This window comes from Haemaphysalis longicornis, unplaced genomic scaffold, assembly GCF_048455015.1.
Source record: "Haemaphysalis longicornis isolate Haplotype H1 unplaced genomic scaffold, Haemaphysalis longicornis Haplotype H1 scaffold_7, whole genome shotgun sequence".
In the NCBI taxonomy this organism is placed as follows: domain Eukaryota; kingdom Metazoa; phylum Arthropoda; class Arachnida; order Ixodida; family Ixodidae; genus Haemaphysalis; species Haemaphysalis longicornis.
The window spans coordinates 166,597,522-166,615,153 of NW_027526422.1; the positions used below are offsets into that span (position 1 = coordinate 166,597,522).

The 17,632-nt window shown below is 49.6% G+C and overlaps 1 protein-coding gene and 1 long non-coding RNA gene across 2 annotated transcripts; both read right to left on the minus strand.

The window, feature by feature from the left end:
* Positions 1–1,282: 1,282 nt before the first annotated feature.
* On the minus strand, positions 1,283–2,193 carry LOC144147193 (uncharacterized). The gene is made up of 2 exons (XR_013317854.1): positions 1,940–2,193; positions 1,283–1,869 (listed from the first exon to the last, which is right to left on the minus strand). It is a non-coding gene; the product is annotated as an uncharacterized LOC144147193 (long non-coding RNA).
* A 7,085-nt stretch (positions 2,194–9,278) lies between these two features.
* On the minus strand, positions 9,279–16,599 carry LOC144144818 (uncharacterized). The gene is made up of 3 exons (XM_077676324.1): positions 16,424–16,599; positions 11,194–11,457; positions 9,279–9,414 (listed from the first exon to the last, which is right to left on the minus strand). Exons 1-3 carry the CDS (start codon positions 16,597–16,599, stop codon positions 9,279–9,281), a joined length of 576 nt encoding a protein of 191 aa, XP_077532450.1.
* Positions 16,600–17,632: the final 1,033 nt, after the last annotated feature.

Here is a 17,632-nt window from a genome sequence, read left to right on the forward strand (position 1 = left end):
GTCATCATTTGGGATCCGACCAATGACGGAAGCGCTTTCTGAAATCAATGATTTGAGGTCAAATCATGCGGAGATTTTGAGAGCGGAAGCTCTGCTGGGACTTCTGTGATCCAGCATATGCAATTATATACTCTTCTCAGTGTAAACGCAAAATTTCGTCGGGCACCTAAGTAAATTTAAGGTCTCTTCGATTTGGCTTGCACTGGCTGCACTAGTTCCGAAAAGTGCCGCAGCGGTGCCGGCCGGTGTCGCGCGCGTGCAGCGCCGGTTCAGGAAGTGCAGGTGCAGCCACGACACTAGCGCGCACCGGATACAACCAAAACGAGGACACAAGTGTAGGCCTGCAGCAGCAGCCGGGAGACGCGAACGTGAGCTTTGTGCGTCGCGAGCATGGATCGGCTGTCAGACATGGCACTTTTCGAAGCTGCCGCGCAGCTGCGCGACTCCGCCAGCGACGGCAGGGAGTATAGTGATCCGTGCAGTGACTCTGACGACGAGTTCGCCACCGTGTACATTTCCGCCACCGTGTACATACATCGGCTCGCAAGTGTCGATGTACGCGATCGGAGACAAGTTCAACGTGACGGAGTCGTCGGTGCATGCCTCATTCACTTCCTCCACTCAATTAGCGCTGAAGCCATCGGCTGGCCAAGTAGCGTGGAGGAAGTGACGCGCATCAAGGCCGGGTTTCTAGCCAAGAGCGGTGGAAAGGGCCTTCGAAATGCCATTGGCTGCATCGACGGGTCGCATATCGAAATACCGACGCCAAGTGAATCGGCCAAGTCGTATTTCAACCGCAAGAAGTGGCCTTTTATCATCTTGCAAGGCATCTGCGACGATAGAAACAAGTTCCGAAACGTTTTCATCGGGTTCCCGGGCTCGGCGCACGACGCCCGCGTCCTGAGAGAGCCCCTTCTTCGAACGCGCAGCCGTCAAGTGCGGGGAAAGCTACATTCTTGGGGACAGCGCGTACCCCTTGATGCCGTGGCTCATGACCCCATTCAGGGACAACGGGTGCACATTTCCCACGTGGAAAAGTAACTTTAATAGGCGACATAGCCAGCAGAGTGGCCATTGAGAACGCCTTCAGCCTCCTGAAACAGCGTTTTAGGAGGCTGTACTTTGTAGACGCCAGAACTGTTGAGCAGTCCTGTTGCATTGTAATGGCTGCGTGCGTTCTGCACAACTTCTGCAACGACGACAGACTTCCTGCAGGAGCTGACGTCATTGCACCGTTCGACTTCGACTGCAACCAACGTGGCTACGCTCAGGCTTTGAGAGATTGCATTGCTAAAGAGCAGTGCTAATTGTGGACACCCTTGCCCTGCCAACGCAAAGTCGACATGAAAGTGCCTTGTGTTACCACATATCCGACATCACGGAAACTGCTATGTTGTTGAACTGCATCCACTGTGAAAGGCTGGGAACTATCTGAAAAAGGGTGGTGTTCACATCATGTGCAAACCATGTGCATAGAGAACATTCGCATGAAAACAGAGTTGGCACTGCTAGAAGAAACATTTGCATGAAATTAAAAAGTGTGCAGTCCTGACACGCCGTCTTTATTGTTTGTTTCACTTGTCCTTTGTCGCAAGCAGATCTATGAGGCGGTCGAATCTCTGCATTCACTCCTCGTGGCGCTTTGCCTTCGCCTCTTGCCACTGCTGGCGGGCTTTATGGCCTTTTCCCTGGCCTCCTCTTGCTTCGCTTTGGCCTCCCCCATCTTTTGGAGCGTCTCCAAGAGGGGACCAAGCTGCGACCTGCTATGTCGCACTCTCTTCGGTACAGGGCCCCCCTTGTTGTGCACTGACAAGTCCTCAGGAGGTCCATCTCCTCCACCCTCAAGGTCCTTCGGCTGCAGTGCTGGCCCTGGTGAAGTTGTGGATAAACGTCACGCCAACAGACAGCACTTTGCTTACACAATGCAATTTTCACTTACCCTGGGTGGGTTCCCTCCTGGTAGGATTGCCTTCCCAGGCTCCAAAAGGATCCTTGGGTTTATGCTATGTTCCTTCTCTAGAACTGCGGCAAATGTAAGAACATTTCAATGGTTAAACAGGTTCATGGTGTCTCGAGGTGACTCGGGGTATGAGGGATGCCAGAACTGTTGAATAGTTCAATAAATAATTCCAACTTACTCCTCGTGTGCGCAACTTGTGGGGGCACGGCCAGTGGAAGTGTTGAAGTGTTATTTTTTTTTGCCTTATATGATCGGTACAAACTTTTCCATTTATTTTCCACTTGGGTGGCCGTCATATATTGCATAGGAACTCTTTGTTAATGAGGTCGGTTATTTTAATCCAGAGCTGTTTTTTTGTCCTAAACACAAAAGAAAAGCACAGCTGAAGTAATGGATGGGTAAAGTAAAGTAACACTTGACTGACACGAGTCGCATTAGGGGTGCACAACGTTTTATCTATAACTTAGTAAACGTGCGCTGCTATTAAGTGCCGTTCTATCAGGATATTTGTATTTCAGCTGTCACATATTTGAAGCAGGAAGGAGGAAAAGATGTGTGAACGTTAGCATTCTGTGAATAATTTTAAATTGCTTGGAACTAGAAATTCGAGCGACAATGCCAGCGCCCCTGTACAGTTCATTAGCAGCTACTGCGTTCAGAGATTAGCGCGGGGAGAAATTATGGCATCCTGAATGTAATTCTGCACACAAAGGATAACATACCAGAGTGTTCTGGTCTTTCCCACCAAGTCCTTGAGCGCGGTGTACTGGGCGCTCCACAGTTCCCCCTCATTTTCAGCCAGTGCGGCTGCACCATCATCGCCGTCACTGCAGGCGGAAGTCGGCAGTAGCGCCGGAGGGGGCAAATTCTCATCGCCGGCTGCCGTGAACCGCAACGTTACGTGCTGCCCGCCTGCAAAAGTACACACCAGCATGTATAAAGTCGGCACAGCCTTTGAGAAATCACAAACTGCGACCCAAAGCAACGCGACGAGGCCTACATGGCTACGACCAAAAATAAAACCGCTCTTGAACGCTACACGTGTGCATCGCTGGCATGCAACAACGCTTACCGGACGCCTCGTACAGGTAGCAGCCGCTGTCGCCCTGCATGGGTGACCCGTCCGGGCTGTGAAGGAGGTACACGTCCTTCTCCACGCCGTCAAACGACGCGCAGCGTCGTCTGCTACGCGTTGGGCGGCCCGTACGCCATGCTGCACTATTCCGGCACCTCCTTTTCGGCGAGTGCACGGCGACCGAGAACTAGTGCCGAGGTGGGCCTGCACTGTACTTGCACCTTGGCAAAACGAGGAAGGAAGTGCAGAGGGCGCGCGCGGCACCGGCAAAACGAGGACGACGGTGCTGCACCCCTTGAACTGGTGCAGCTAGTGCAGCCAAATCGAAGAGACCATTAATTAAAGCGGTACTGACACCATATTTTGGTGTTAATATTATTACACAGTTCGCTTCCTTTACTGAACGAATACCCTGACTGAAATGTGAGAGGCCTGCGACGCGTGGACATACTTCAATTTAATAAGATTTATCGTTCCGATTGAACAGCACGCGCAGCGGTGCGCAGCAAATGGACATCAGGGTGACCTCACTCCGGGAGGGGGGAAATGTGGCGACGTAGCCATCTGCCTCCAACGCTCGTCAGAAACTCGTGACGAAACTTCACGTCCGCGGCCCAGCGAGCGTCAATAGGCCTCCTGCGCTGCCCAGGGGGCGCTGCGCAAGCGGCTTCCGGGGCAGTACTTCCGGGTAGTACAAAGCTGCGGGGGTCCCATAGGATCCCGTGTTGACAGAAGCAAAATGAGCTCGACGCTCCCGATTATTTTGCGACGTGGTCACCAGCTCATCCCCGACGCGTCCGATCTATTTCAGCGATCAATTTGGCATTAGGGGAACAAGCTTTGCAGCGCTAAACACGTTTACAGCGCCGACGAAAGTGCCGGGCCCGTGACGGCGTCTGCTACTCACAGGTTCACCGATCGATGGTCGTACGAAGTGAAATTTTATGTGAAATTTCTAGTTTAAACTAATACTCTAGGTGACAAAGACTTCTCAAAAACAGCCGACCAAAAAAGAAGAGTGACGCAATCGGCGATGATCGCGCTTTAAAAAGCCAGCCAGTCCGGCGGACCGCAGGCTCGCCTGCTGCGGTGCGCCGCTCTTTTGCGTACCTGCACACTATGCGTGCGCTTTCATTAAACAGTGCTCGTTTGCGTCGCCGTTACGAATACATGGTGCAGCGTTAGCTTGCCGTTTTGTTGCGTGTCTCAGTGACAAAATGCCGCGACCGTCCGAAGCGTGAAATCTGTTATGCGATTCCGAAATTAGTGGCCGTAAAACTAAGTTGTCGGGCGAACTAAGAGGCCGCTCGCTTTCCTTGTTTGCTCTCACTTTACTTAATTACGCTCTTGCAGCATACATTCCCAGTGCGCACTTAAAAGCCTAGAATGAGGGTCAGCAACGGCCGAGTTCCATGCAGCCGACACGGCGGAGGGCTGGACGGCAAATGGGAAGGGAGGGGGGGGGGAGGGGAGGAGGGGGCCTTTCAATGCAAAGAGAAAAAATTCTGCGAATTTCTAATAATATTTGACAATAATCTGGCGAAGTGTGAAAATGGGGGGGGGGGGGGCAATTCAACTGGAGGACGCCAATTCTCTGTTCTTGTCTCGCTGTCTAACTCCATTTGAAGAAAAAACTGGCGTGTCGGCGTTCAGATTCGACGACCCCTGCACTAGAAAACCAACACAGTCAGTGATGATAGTATATAAATATTCGGGGCCCCGCGCCGTGTATGCGGCTGTGTTATGTTATGCTCTGTTATGTGATGTTATAAAAGTACACATCTCTGCAGGCAGCGGGCGTGTGATTTGGTGCGTGTTTTGCGTGCTTTACTAGCGCCTAATTTATTGATTATTTAATTGGCGCTATACATGTACCCTGCCGTTCGTAAATCGTGCGGCGTAAAACGTTACGCAAGAATCATTTAGTTTGCGAAAATACGAAACAAAATTTCCACTCGTTTCAAAGGCGGTGCCAGGCCAGCAGTGTCAGCTGAGTCGGCTGCGCAATTCTTGCGTTCGCTTGCATGCTCCCGATGAAGCAACATTTTGCAGTTACCTCAGGATGAAGGATGAGCAGCGTTCCGGGTTTATGCTACTCGTGAGCTTTCCTATGTCGATCGCACGCAAGAATAAAAAACTGTAACGGTCGTAAAACAGTTAAACCACCTGACCTGGCGATACTGTCCCACACCGCGACAACCGCGACAGCTCGCTCAAAAGAAAGCCGACAAATCGGCTTCTTTTAGCGGATATTATTTTGTTTAGTCTCTGCAGCTACTTTAAGGGCTATTTCATACAGTATGCAGTCATTTAAACACGCCACAAAGCGCCACAACCAACTTTCACTCTGGCTTGTAATTGAAAACACACGGAGGGCGGCGAGGGTCGTCTGCTTTTGTACTACCCAGAGGCGTCGGCCGCTAGGGGCGCTGCATGTCCCCAAAACTCCAGCGCAGGAGGCCTATTGGGCGCTGACGCGTTCACGAAGTGATACATGTAGCCAGAGCTATAGGCATAACCGCTGCGCCACGAAAGGCACTCGTGCCAAAAACAGTTCCACACGCGGGAAGGGAGCCAATAATAGGGCCCCGAATCGGAACAGAAGCCCCTATCAGGTCTTTTATTGAAGGCGGTCATCAAATTTCCGTCGCAATGCTAGGCCTAACGCATTCAGGCAGCTCATCCGCACAGCTCCGGCGACGGAGCGGGCGGAACAACACCTGCTCCGGCCTTTGCAGTGTTTGACGTCCACACAAAACGGTGAGGTCATTCCGTGGTTCTGTCACACGCGCCCTCCCCGCTGGGGGCGCGGGAAACCAAAACGGACGATTTTTCAGGCCGTTAAATGTAATTAATTATCGTGCGCTCAAGTATTTAAAGCGCTGTTTCGGGTTTCCTAGATGTAGGTAAGAGCATTCAGGCTTCACTTCAGTGTAGCCATTGCCACAAATAATGGTAGAAAGGCCCAAAATAGTTTTGAAGAATAAATGTCAGAACACCAACGAGGGGAAACAGAAATCGCCAACTCGTGTAAAGAAATTTCCTACTAGACAGGCCACAAGATTACAAAAGGTGTGCGATGCGATCACCACACCTTAGAGGATATATAGTGGCACTATCCCAGTCAACTTGTATGATAGGCCAGCTGATGATGCAGGGAATTAGCACTTCACTGGAGTACGAGGAGGGTGATGTGGATGCCGCAGGTACAGCAAACAGTACCAAGAGTGCTTACAACCATCTGGCTGACACACAGTGGAGATGTTGCCGCAAGAATGCACCTGCATGGACTTCAGTGTAATAAAATTCCCTGTAAACATTTCTGCACTGTCTTTAGGCTCGGTGACACATTCCTTCAGCGCCCTGTAACTTACAACAATGGACCTTTTGTATCCGTGACATGCGCGCCCGACTCTGATGTAGGAAAAATGACACGGGGCCACACTGAAGCACAACCAGAGTCTCACGAAGTTACAACTACACTACTAACACCTCAAAGCTCATCAGCTTGATCCGTACGTTCACAGAAAAATTTGTTTTGTCTACTACTGCACAGGCCCGTTAGCTCTGTACTATGCTAATTAGAGGCTTGAGGAGGCCTGTGCCATTTTGAGTGAGCCAATTCCTTTGTGCAGCGGACTGCCGCTCAGAAGTTCCGCAACCAAAGCCGCTCAGGCCAAAGGCCCTGGCCTTTGCCAAGAAAAACCGTCAGGGCATGAGGATACACCTTCCTTATGACACCGAACAAAATGCACTGCATTTCGAACGGTGCTAAAACGACAAGGCACAGAAAGAAGGACAACGCAGGTGCTTCTTAGTGTTGCTCAAGATGCAACCCAATTAGCTCAGCCAATTAATTTCATTTCATTTCATTTATTTTACTCTCAGGCCCGAAGACGTGCTGGAATACTTTCAGGGGCCATGAGCAAATGTTAACCCCTCTTGGTCCAGCCACGTGCCGAATGAGATTGCAGAAGTTGCGACAACGCACTTGAAAGATGTAAGCGCTGGCACCACAGGCGCATCACGGCTGCCACAAGAGGGGATCCAAGAATATGGAGAAATTTTTTAAAGCAAAGTTTTATACCTCCACCAGCCAACGGTTCCTCCACCTGCTGAGCAAATGCCGAGAACAGGTGGCAAGAGAATTAATTTAGCCCGTCGTCATTGGAAAGCATGGTGAACAGTGTGTGAGTGAACCATCCATATCTTTGTATGAAAATGAGTATGAATTTTTAAATCGTTATTTCTTGTGATAAAGATGGTGACATGCGTGCGCATGTACTGGTGTGGGTATATTAGCATGCTCCATTTTCCAATATACTAGTTGCGAGTCTGCGCCCGTCCTGTCTCTTCTCTTCCTTGTCCCGTCCGTATGCGCAGTTTTAAGTATAAGTAGCGATTTTGTCTTTTATTTCAACACTCTACTGACGATATTGTACGTAAACAAACCACCGAGTACTGTTTTTAACAAGCAAGTAGTGTTTTTAGCACACGGGAAAATGGGTATTAAGCATAACAGCGTACTGCTGGAGCAAGCTTCGCATGACTTCGCACGTGAGAAAGGGTTACAAAAAAAATTGAAGCGGTGCCTTAGCGCATCACCAAGCCCGCATATACACGGGGGGCGCGAACGGCCGGTTCCACCGTGAATTCCTGAGCATCGAGTTTGGCCACGGCTGTCGCGTCTGCGATAGGCTGTGGCTTGACACCAACTTGCCTACGTTGGGATCCGTTAACGACTACGAGAAGCGGAAGATTGCGATGCAAGTTGTACGCGAGTCATCTCCCTCCGAGTCCGACTCCGAAAAAATGATCATTTTCAAGACGTACCGGGATCCGCTGCTTCAAAACGAACTTCCTCAGTTTAGCACGACGACCTAGCTCCCCCCCCCCCCCCCCCCCCTCTTGCTGAGATCCGCTGTCAGTGTGGGGCACCGACTGGCTAAACTTGGCCTCCCCCCCAACTGGCTAAACTTGGCTAAACTTCACCAAACTTGGCTAAACTTGCCCCCCCCCCCCCCCTCCCTTCAGAACATGGCCTAGCCTAGCAATAACATCGCCAAACCTAACAAAACTTAGCAAAACCGGAACAGGCTAGGTTGGCCCCCAGCTCCGCTGTTTTTCCGGCCTTGCACCACTAGTACAAGCTGCGCCATTTTTTATATGAATGATGCATGTATTATCACTTTTACTTTTATTGGGGCTTTATAAGGTAGTGTGCTTCGTTTTGTTTCGAGTTATTTATGCACATTTATGAGCTAATGGGGGAGCGTGATGTCCAGTTCCGGTGCGGACAACCATTTTCGGATGGGGAAAAAGGCCGTCGCAGCTGGCACCACCAATGGTGTTCTGAAATGAGGACACCGCTCTGCTAGTTAGCTACATAATACGGGACCTTCATTCTCTCTTCAATTGGGAAATTGGGGTAGTGGAGCCGAGACTGAACTAGACGTTAGTTGCTGCAAGATTTTTTCTCTTATTAGGAGAGTGTGTGTGTGTGTGTGTGTGTGTGGGGGGGGGGGGTTATGCACTACTTACGCAAACACAGCAAGATGGCTTTCTCGCGCTGTAAAGACACTGTTGCAGCGTCAGCGAATTAGGTTGCAGCGTTACCCAGCTACTTCGTCGTTTTCTGTGAGGACTATTGTCGAAGCCATTTCATCTTCAACCCGCCGCGGTGGCTCAGTGGCTAAGGCGTTGCGCTGCTGAGCACGAGGTCGCGGGCTCGATTCGTGGTCGCGGTGGTCGCTTTTCTGATGGAGGCGAAAAGCAAAAAATGCCCGTGTGTACGAAATTTCGGCGCACGTTAAAGATCCCCAGGTGGTCAAAATTAATCCGGAGCCCTCCACTACGGCGCGCCTCATTCCCTGCGTTGCGTCGGCGCGTTAAACACTACAATCAAATCATCATCATCATTTCGTCTTCAAGCATGGAGCTAAACAATTTCTGACGCTAAAAAACTGGCCAATGTCAGAATGTGCGTGAACAAGTTTGTTGCAAAAGTTTCTTGCGGCCATTGTTCGCTATCACTCTGTGTACCACCATTGATACTCGACGAAAACACGGGGGTTAAGTTTTTGCGAATTTCTCTTCGAATCAAGCCGAATATAGGGCGACGTCGAGCAGCCGCCAGTATCCTCTGCGCCCCCTCTTTCAAGCTCGTTGGTGCGGGCCGGACGAGTCGTGTCTAGAGGGTGTTGGTTGTGCGGGGCCCCGACGGCCGACATCGCCCTTCTTCGCTCAGACGCTGTGCATGAAGGCCTTCTCCTGCTGCTTGGCTTTGGTGGCGCCCTCGCTGGGCTGCAGAAGGCGCTCCAGCGAACTGCGCTTCGGCGAGAGGCGGACCACGACGCGGTCTTCCGACACTGCAAAGGGCCTGCGCAAAGTTGAAATTGATTTTGTGACAGTTCGGGTGCGAAGTGACTCAGCCACATGAAAAATGGAGGGATCCTCACGACGATTCCGTTCATCTTAAAATAACTGTAACAGCTGTTGAGTTACTGTGGGATTTGGGTAAAATATCCACTTGGGTGCACGATGTAGCATTCGCGTCATGGGTATTCTAAAAAAAAAAAAAAAACACGCGATTGGTTGGTTTTACGGTTAATCACCACTTGGAAATTATCCGGCTGCGCCCATGCTTCCGAAAAAAAAAAGCCTGAATAACACATGCATTAGCTGCCTTCAATCAGTCCACTGTAACAATACAACATTGTTTAAAAACTGTTTTATTGACGGTATGAAATGCATTAAAAATTCAGAAATTGGTACCAGAACAACGTTTCTTGTAATCCCGTCTCATGCAAGTTTGTTTGACCAAAATACTTCTAAAAATTTGCTTAAAATTTGTTTTTGAGATATTTTAAGGAGTAATTTTTCGACGCCGAAACTGTCACGTTAGCGGCACAAGAGATATTTAATAGATTGGATAAAATATGCTTGCGCCATGTTCTTAAATTAAACTCGTTATAGGCAAAATGAGCGAAGTTTGTGATATCTGTTTCTGAGATGTAAAAGCAATTTTAAAACGGAAGAGCCGAAGCAAAGCTTACCGGCGTAAGAAAGAGGCCCGAGAGTTATTGTGCGCTTTGTGAAACATGAGATGCAATCTCGTTGAACGCTAAACCTCTAAAAAGGTTGAATTCTTTTTAAAGATGCTTGTACATAAAATAATTGCACAAAAAAAAAACAATGCGATTTCTTGTAGGGCCTATGAGGTAGAGCTGCTTATCGGCCGTAGGAAACTTCGTCTTAGGGAGTCTATGTCGCAGAGAAAACTACACGGCAGATATTTAGATATATACTATCTGGATTAGTCTGAACGGGTGAATTAGCCAGCTAAAAAGTCACACCACGGACGGGACAGGCTGCAGCAACTTTGAAAATGAGAGTAGGATTTGTTCGTGGCCTAATGGGAAGCCCCCATTTTCTTACATGTTTATGTGAAGCGCAATCTTGAGACTCAAAAACCAGTTCTATAAATTTACGTGCCTAATGTATAGTGTGGTATCTATAAGGATTCATTTAGTTTATATGTTGTCAATTCAACCTTGTTAGCAGTAAAATGTCTGAATGCCCCGACATTGTAGGCTTTAAAAATTTGTATGAGTAATGATCTGATGTACAAATCAAAGCGTTAACATACGGGCCTTGCAGATATCACGCGATATTGAAAACGTGTTTGAAGCCTTTGACGTGTCATTAGAAGTCAAATATGGAAAAATAATCGCGCCATATAGGGAGCCTCCACGCCAGGAAACGAATGTACCTACAAATTTAAGTGTAATCCCCGTGGTTTCAGCTGGGTCAATCAATCAATCAATCAATCAATAAATCAATCAATCAATCAATCAATCAATCAATCAATCAATCAATCAATCAATCAATCAATCAATCAATCAATCAGCTACTCCGATTTGTCTTCAACAGGCAAAATCACCTGCCATTCTATCCCGCAATAACACTATGAAGGAACCGTCCAGACACTACTAATTTTTCAGATGTAGCCCACGGGGGTACGTAATATGTGAGCATGGCACTCGAATGATCGATACGCATATAATTCACCGCTGACGGCTGTCGCTGCTTCAGCTGTGTCGAAAGACTTCAGCGGTCTGTGCTCAGCCTATAGCTCAAACAGTCCTGTTAACCTTACCGGGGCGCCCCCGGTCGTCGTCCGCAGTGCGCGATGCAGTAGAGCAGGTCGATGCAGCAGACGTCGGCGCAGCACTTGACGGCCAGCAGCACGAGGAAGCAGAGAAAGACGCACGCCGTGGTCAGGATCACCGACAGCAGCAGCGTCACGTCCTCGAGAGGGGCCGCCGGCTCCGGCGGCACCGGCGCCCCGAACTCCGGCACGCCCGTGGTCCACGACGTACCGTTCACCTCGGCGGTGGGGCTGCTGGGCGTCCCGTCGAAACTAGCGGGGGAGATCATCGGGGCTTAAACAACAGCTCAACTCGGCGCTCCCGAAATGCATTACGCGCGTGACGTACACGTTGTGCGGGCTTTCCGCTTGGCGATTTTATTATAGCGTGTGTTGTATATATAGGTACACGCCTGCAAACACTTCCCCCTTCGATCCGTGGACAAAGCGACAGAAGAGCAGAGAATGACGGACGGAGCGCGTTTGGAAGGGGGGGGGGGGGAGAAAAATTGAGCCCGAGCACGCGGCTCATTGGCTACGGTGTCGCCGCGTTCGCTGCCAGAAGAGCACATCATCCGGCTCCCCGACACGTACGACCAACGATTGTTCCCTTTGTAAAATAAAGTGCAAAACGAGTGCGAAGGCGAGTGTGCTCTTAAAGGGACCCTGCAGCACTTTTTTCAAGTTTTTTTTCTAAAACCTAATTTTTTCAGAACGTAGTTAACGAACATATCCAGTAAGTTAGAATAGAGGGTCACAAAATACCTCAGCCAAAAATTACTGCTCTATGCCCATCAGACAGCTTGGAAACATGCTCAAAATAATTTTTTCTCTTTCCCGAGTCATGGCGTTCTTTGAGCGCCTAATGACGTCAGTACAGCAATTTGGCGGCGATTGGCCGATTCCTTTTTTGTTGGAGAAATAAACGCATTGGATAGCCACTTTAGAAAAAGTAGAGCCCTTCCGCTCTGTGAAAACGGATGACTTGCGATGCTGCAAGCCCTCCATGGAGTGCACTAAACAAAACACGTTTGTTTGTAATTTGCGACTGAGCATACTTTCTAGCCAATTACCCGGGATTTATCCTAGCGGACAAATGCCGAGCTGTTTCTTTCCCTCCCGCGTAGTAGGCGTCTTTGTGTTTTTGTAACACGCCGACCCAATCCACTCTACCATTGAGGACACCAGACCAGACACATTGGATTGTTTGACGACCACGTTAAAACCTCACGCCAACACAATGGACATGTCAAATGCACAAAACCTATAGTAAGGGCACAAAACCTGTGGCTGCGCGTGCCTGCCTTCCCCTCTCCTCCACTCCCAACCCGTGCACGCATAAACCGGCAACCGGTCATCAGCGGATGCTTAGAAGTGAAAGACACTGTCAAGCATGTCGCTCTGGAATGCCCCTTAAACTGAACAAGTGATATTGGTGGCTATCGTAAGCGTTCGAAGCGGGTCAGTGCTGTTCAACCTAGAGGGATTCGCCGCTACTCCACCAGCTGGAACTTGAGGCAGCAGCGACGGCGGCGGCTTTTCGTTGTTTTTGCGCCCATTCAAGCTTGTGGTCGGGCTGACGCTTCTTCAGCTTCTAGTCCTCTTCCTCTGAGCGAACGACATGCGTCTGTCCAATAGCAAGTTAACACTTCGAAGTCGTCGATCTTTATTCAAGCGGACACACACACATGTGGGTGTCCCTTTCCCTGCCGAGTCGCAGGCATCTTATTGTCTGTGCAACACACCAACCCAAACTCAAACCGCTCGATTGCGGAAGACAGCTGACAGGGCGCATTGAGCCGAGGGACTCCCACCTTTAAGTTTCCCACCCCCCCCCCCCAACGTGTAGGTCATTGGTAGTGGCATTAAGCCCGGTTGTGCGTGCAGCCCCCTCCTTCCACCACCAACACGTGCATGCCTAAACTGGCAACCGGGGATGTGCTCATAATTAGGCGTGAAATACACCGGCAAAGGGAGAGAGAAAGACCTTATATGCGGCCAGACTAAGATCTATTAATTATTCTTCCTCCGAAAGAACTGTGACCAGCTGGTCGACGAGGGCCGCCGACGCGACAATGTCGCTCGGAATGGCTTTCAAGCTAAAGAAGAATTATGTTCTCACGGCGGCGTTCCAACGGGGCGAGTTGCTTTCAACCGGCAGGGACCTAACGGGAGAGGTTTAAGGTGGGAATGGCGGTCCACTCCGCTCCGACAACAAGCGGGAGTGCCACGGCGCATGCGTGCCGCGCCCCGCTCCGCTAGCCGCGGCCTCTTAGCGGACCGTCGCGGCAACTTACGCTACCGCGCGGAATTCCCACATGGCTGTCCCCCGCGAGGCGAGCGCGCTACGGCGAACACCGCTTATTCAGTTAAAACACGAGCGACAAAACCGCGAAAGCGCTTCCGAATAAGCAAAGGTGCCACACACCTCAACGAGCTTTATAACGGAAGCGAAAAACGTCGAACGAAGCACGAGCCTACTTCGATGCAGCAACGAGAAAGACAGCCTTGTCTTGGTTATTCCAACGTTGAACGGCTTTTTTAAAGATATTTAGGACCCTTATAACATGTTAGCAATCACATTATATTGAAAAAGTAAAATAAGACACAAAGCACGGTATTTTACTTTTCTCATCTTTACTTTGAGGTGAAGTTTGGTTTACAAACGCAGAGGACGCGACCAGTGACGCGAATGATTTCTCGTGGAGGGAGATACGGTTATCAGTTCGCTAAAAGACTTTCTGCTGCCGACGCTCCGGCTGTGCTGAGCGGGCCGCCGGGAGCGTAGCAGACCATCCAAAACGGCCCGCTAAAACAATCTATTCTTGGCGGCGGCGGTAGCGGGGGGGTTTGGGGCATTTTTACACGCATTTGCGCTGCTGTTGATTCTCAGCAGTCATCTGATAACGGCGCTACAGCCGCTGTCAGCCGACTGCGCAACTTGGTAAAGAGGCATCAGTGGTGGCGAGGGGAATAACTGCTGTGATAAACGTTGTGAAAGAGGGGTCGGCGGTGGCGAGGAGGAGCCTCGGAGCGGCGCCTAGTAAATCGGCTTCACCGGATTGGGGGGGGGGGGGGGGGGGGGAAGGTGAGACGTATATTGCTTCGCAGTAAAAAGCCACAAAGCAAAGCAGAAACGGAAGGCGGATAGTTCTGCTGCGACGAGCACATCACGCAGTGAGCCGCTCTGTGTTGATAACTATAGATCTGACAATACTTCCAGACGGGAAGGAAACGGCGAATGCGTTTGTCGGAAGTGTTGCACGTTACCTTTAAGCGGATTGAATGGGAATAACGGCAACGAAACGCGGATGCTTGCTAACAACAAAAAGAGCGACAAGCAGCCAATGCCGCTTGTAAAGCGAGAAGACGTGTGCACTGAGACGATTGGAACACGAAGCACGGTTGGCACGTTGTGCGAGGTGTGCGCGACACGCCGTAATTGGGGATTTTAAAGGGACTCTCTAACACTTCCGATAAATGCTTTCACAATTTCCTTACCGTCTGGAAGCACTGCGAAAGCTATAGTTATCGCACGAAGCAGCACTGCGTGATTTGCTCGTCGCAGCAGATCGCCTTCAGTTTCGGCTTTGCTTTTGTGGCTATCCTTTTAAGTGGCTATAGAATGCGTTCATTACTGCAACTAAGAGAAGAAAGCCGGCCAATAGCCGCTCCACCGCTGTAATAACGTAATTACAGTTGCCGAAGAACATCAAGACAAGGAAAGAGAGGAAAATTTTTTGAGCAATTTTCTAAGTTATCTTATGGGTATAGAGCAGTCTCGAAACTGCGAAACTGTTTACCAATATGTCGTTTCCGGCGTTTCACGAAACTAAATATAAAAGGGTAAAGGAAAGAAATCGCCGGCACCTGCAGGATTTGAACCGGTGTCTGGTAGGTCGAGGGAGTTAGAGTTAGTCGTCTTACCCACTCAGTTGCAACCATGAATTAGACACGAGAGTCGAACGGCTTACTCACTCTGCTGTAATGTAGGGAGAGGAATCACGCCACCTGCTTGAAGGCTGTCAGACGGTTTAAGTCAACAAACACACCCAGTGCTTAGAATAGGGGGTCGCAAAGTACCTCCGCTTAAAAGAAAATAAGGAAGGTCACATTAACGCGTAAGACTTGAATGTAGAGAAGCTGCACGTAACCTTCACGGCAATCAAGATGTTTTAAGTCTACAACCGCAGCCAGTTTGCTTCTTCGCTGCCGCAGCCATCTTTACTCCATCTCTGTGGCTGTAACGGTGAAGAAGCAAATCAAAGAAGCAGAACGAACGAAAGAACGAACGAACAGAACGCGAACAACTAGGCGGCGGCCGCAGGTGCAACGGGCACCCTATCACGAGTTCTGTGTCCTTTAAGATTTAGAGAAACGTCGACAACAGTGTTGCAGGGTCCTTTTAAAGCCGGAACATGGCATATGCGTCGGGCCAAGCCTCAAGTTCGCGTGAAAAGGGATGAGATGCTCAGGCGTTCTGAGAGACCAGCCAATGGATCTGCCAACAGATCTTCCATTAATTTTATTACCAAGGGAACCAACATTTCGCTGCAGAATTTTGAAACAAAACCCCTCCCCTCTCTCTTCCACGAAAAGAAATTGGCCCCCGGCATTGCGCTACCCGAATTTGTATATACTTTAAAGTTTATTTTACCGTAGTTCACTGATTGCGCGATTGTGCGATGCTAAGCTCCAGGGTGTTGCAATTTTTACGATTCCAGGAAGTTTTTATCAAGAGCAAACTCGTAGCTGAAAGTGGACCCACATTTACCACAACTAAGTTTTTTTTTGTTCACTGCTACGGCTATTGTACTAATCGCTACAGTACTTGTTTTACCACAAAATTTAGGACATTTTAATTTTCGGCGATTATCCGAGCCCCTCTCTTTGTCTGCCAGCATACCGTCGCTACGCGTGAATCATTTAGCACTTTCTAGCTCACCTCAATGCGCGGTTGGCACACTCTACCCTGTACAACATGCACGAACCACCACAACAGAATAGAGGCTACACATTTTTTGTTTGCTTGCAGGTATATGTGCACGCGTTCTCTCAGAGTTCCCTTCCAAGCTCCTAGATTTGGAAGGGTAGAAGTCTAGCTATACCTTTATGGAGCCGTTTAAAAACATGCGGTTCTATTGCATAGAACCTCGGTCTCGTGGTCTCAATTCCATAGAACAGCTAACTGGCGGTCCAGCATCAAGCAAGCACCTGTTCGCGAGCGTGTTCAACTCACCCGACCGTAGTGTTGTGGTGAAGTGGGAGCCACTGCTTAGCCGGCGGCTCGATGTCTCCCGAGTGGAGGTGTACCGAGAGGAACACCTTGAAGAGCCGCGACAGCGTCTCGCGATCCACGGCCACCAGGGTGGCGCCGTCGCTGGCGTTGCCGCTGGCGTTCAGCAGCGCCGCCATCGGTGTGCGTCACCCCAGCTGCGTGGACCCCGCTCCCGCACCGGGCGCGCGCTGAAGAAACCGGCACAAGCGCACCGTCAGTCCTGGTTGTGCCGAGCCAAGCCGCATCTTGCGAAACCTTTACACTGCGTCACACGTACAGCTTCACCCTTTCTCTCAGGGGGATCCGCAGATATGTCCTCAAGGGCTGTTCTCAACAGGGTCAGGCCTTTTTGAGGGGCCATGAAGAGAAACACGTGGGACTCATTAAAACGACTGCTTTGTCGCGAAATAATGATGCTGATTTTATAACAAACTTGTAACAAATAAACTAGATGTTGAAGAAAACAGATGATGCAGTGGCTACTCCTCTGCCAATTTTTGTGGCGATTTCTTTATAACGTGACGGAATATTGTTGGTGCGATTGTCAGCCGCTGACCAAAGCCACGGCCAAGAAACATGACGGGAGGTTGTAGTTTGGGGGGGGGGTGAGGGGGGCTCTAGTTTCGTTGATGATATCACTTGAATGCGAACGCGCGGTTAAAACGCTGATAACTATGCTTTTATCCTGCTCATACTACGTCACTTGCAACCTTATTACGTCACCGTATGGCGAAACTTGAACGTTTTTCATTTTTTTGCGTTTTCTCGGTTAAGGAACGTCTTTCGTGGCCGGGATGAGGTTTAGTTATTTATATTTTTAAGAACATACTGCAGGCCATGTACGACCAAAGCAGGAGGGGCATAAGGTGGTTACAATATCAATGACACAATAATACAAACAGCAAAAGCAGAAACAGCGAAAGTAAGTATAGAACACTGTTCACCGGGAACAGCTAAACATTTGGTTGTAATAAACCAAACGAGTTAAGAAAATTTTGTGGTGTATTGTTTCAATCATTAATTGTGCGGGATAACAATTGAAACAGATTGGTTGAAGCGAACATTGGGGTTAAGGAGAGAGAATGGGAATGACGAGTACGGCGAGTAGCAAGGGGTTTCAAGAAGGGACTCCAGTCCAAAGAAAGTTTCTAGTGATAAAATAAATACAAT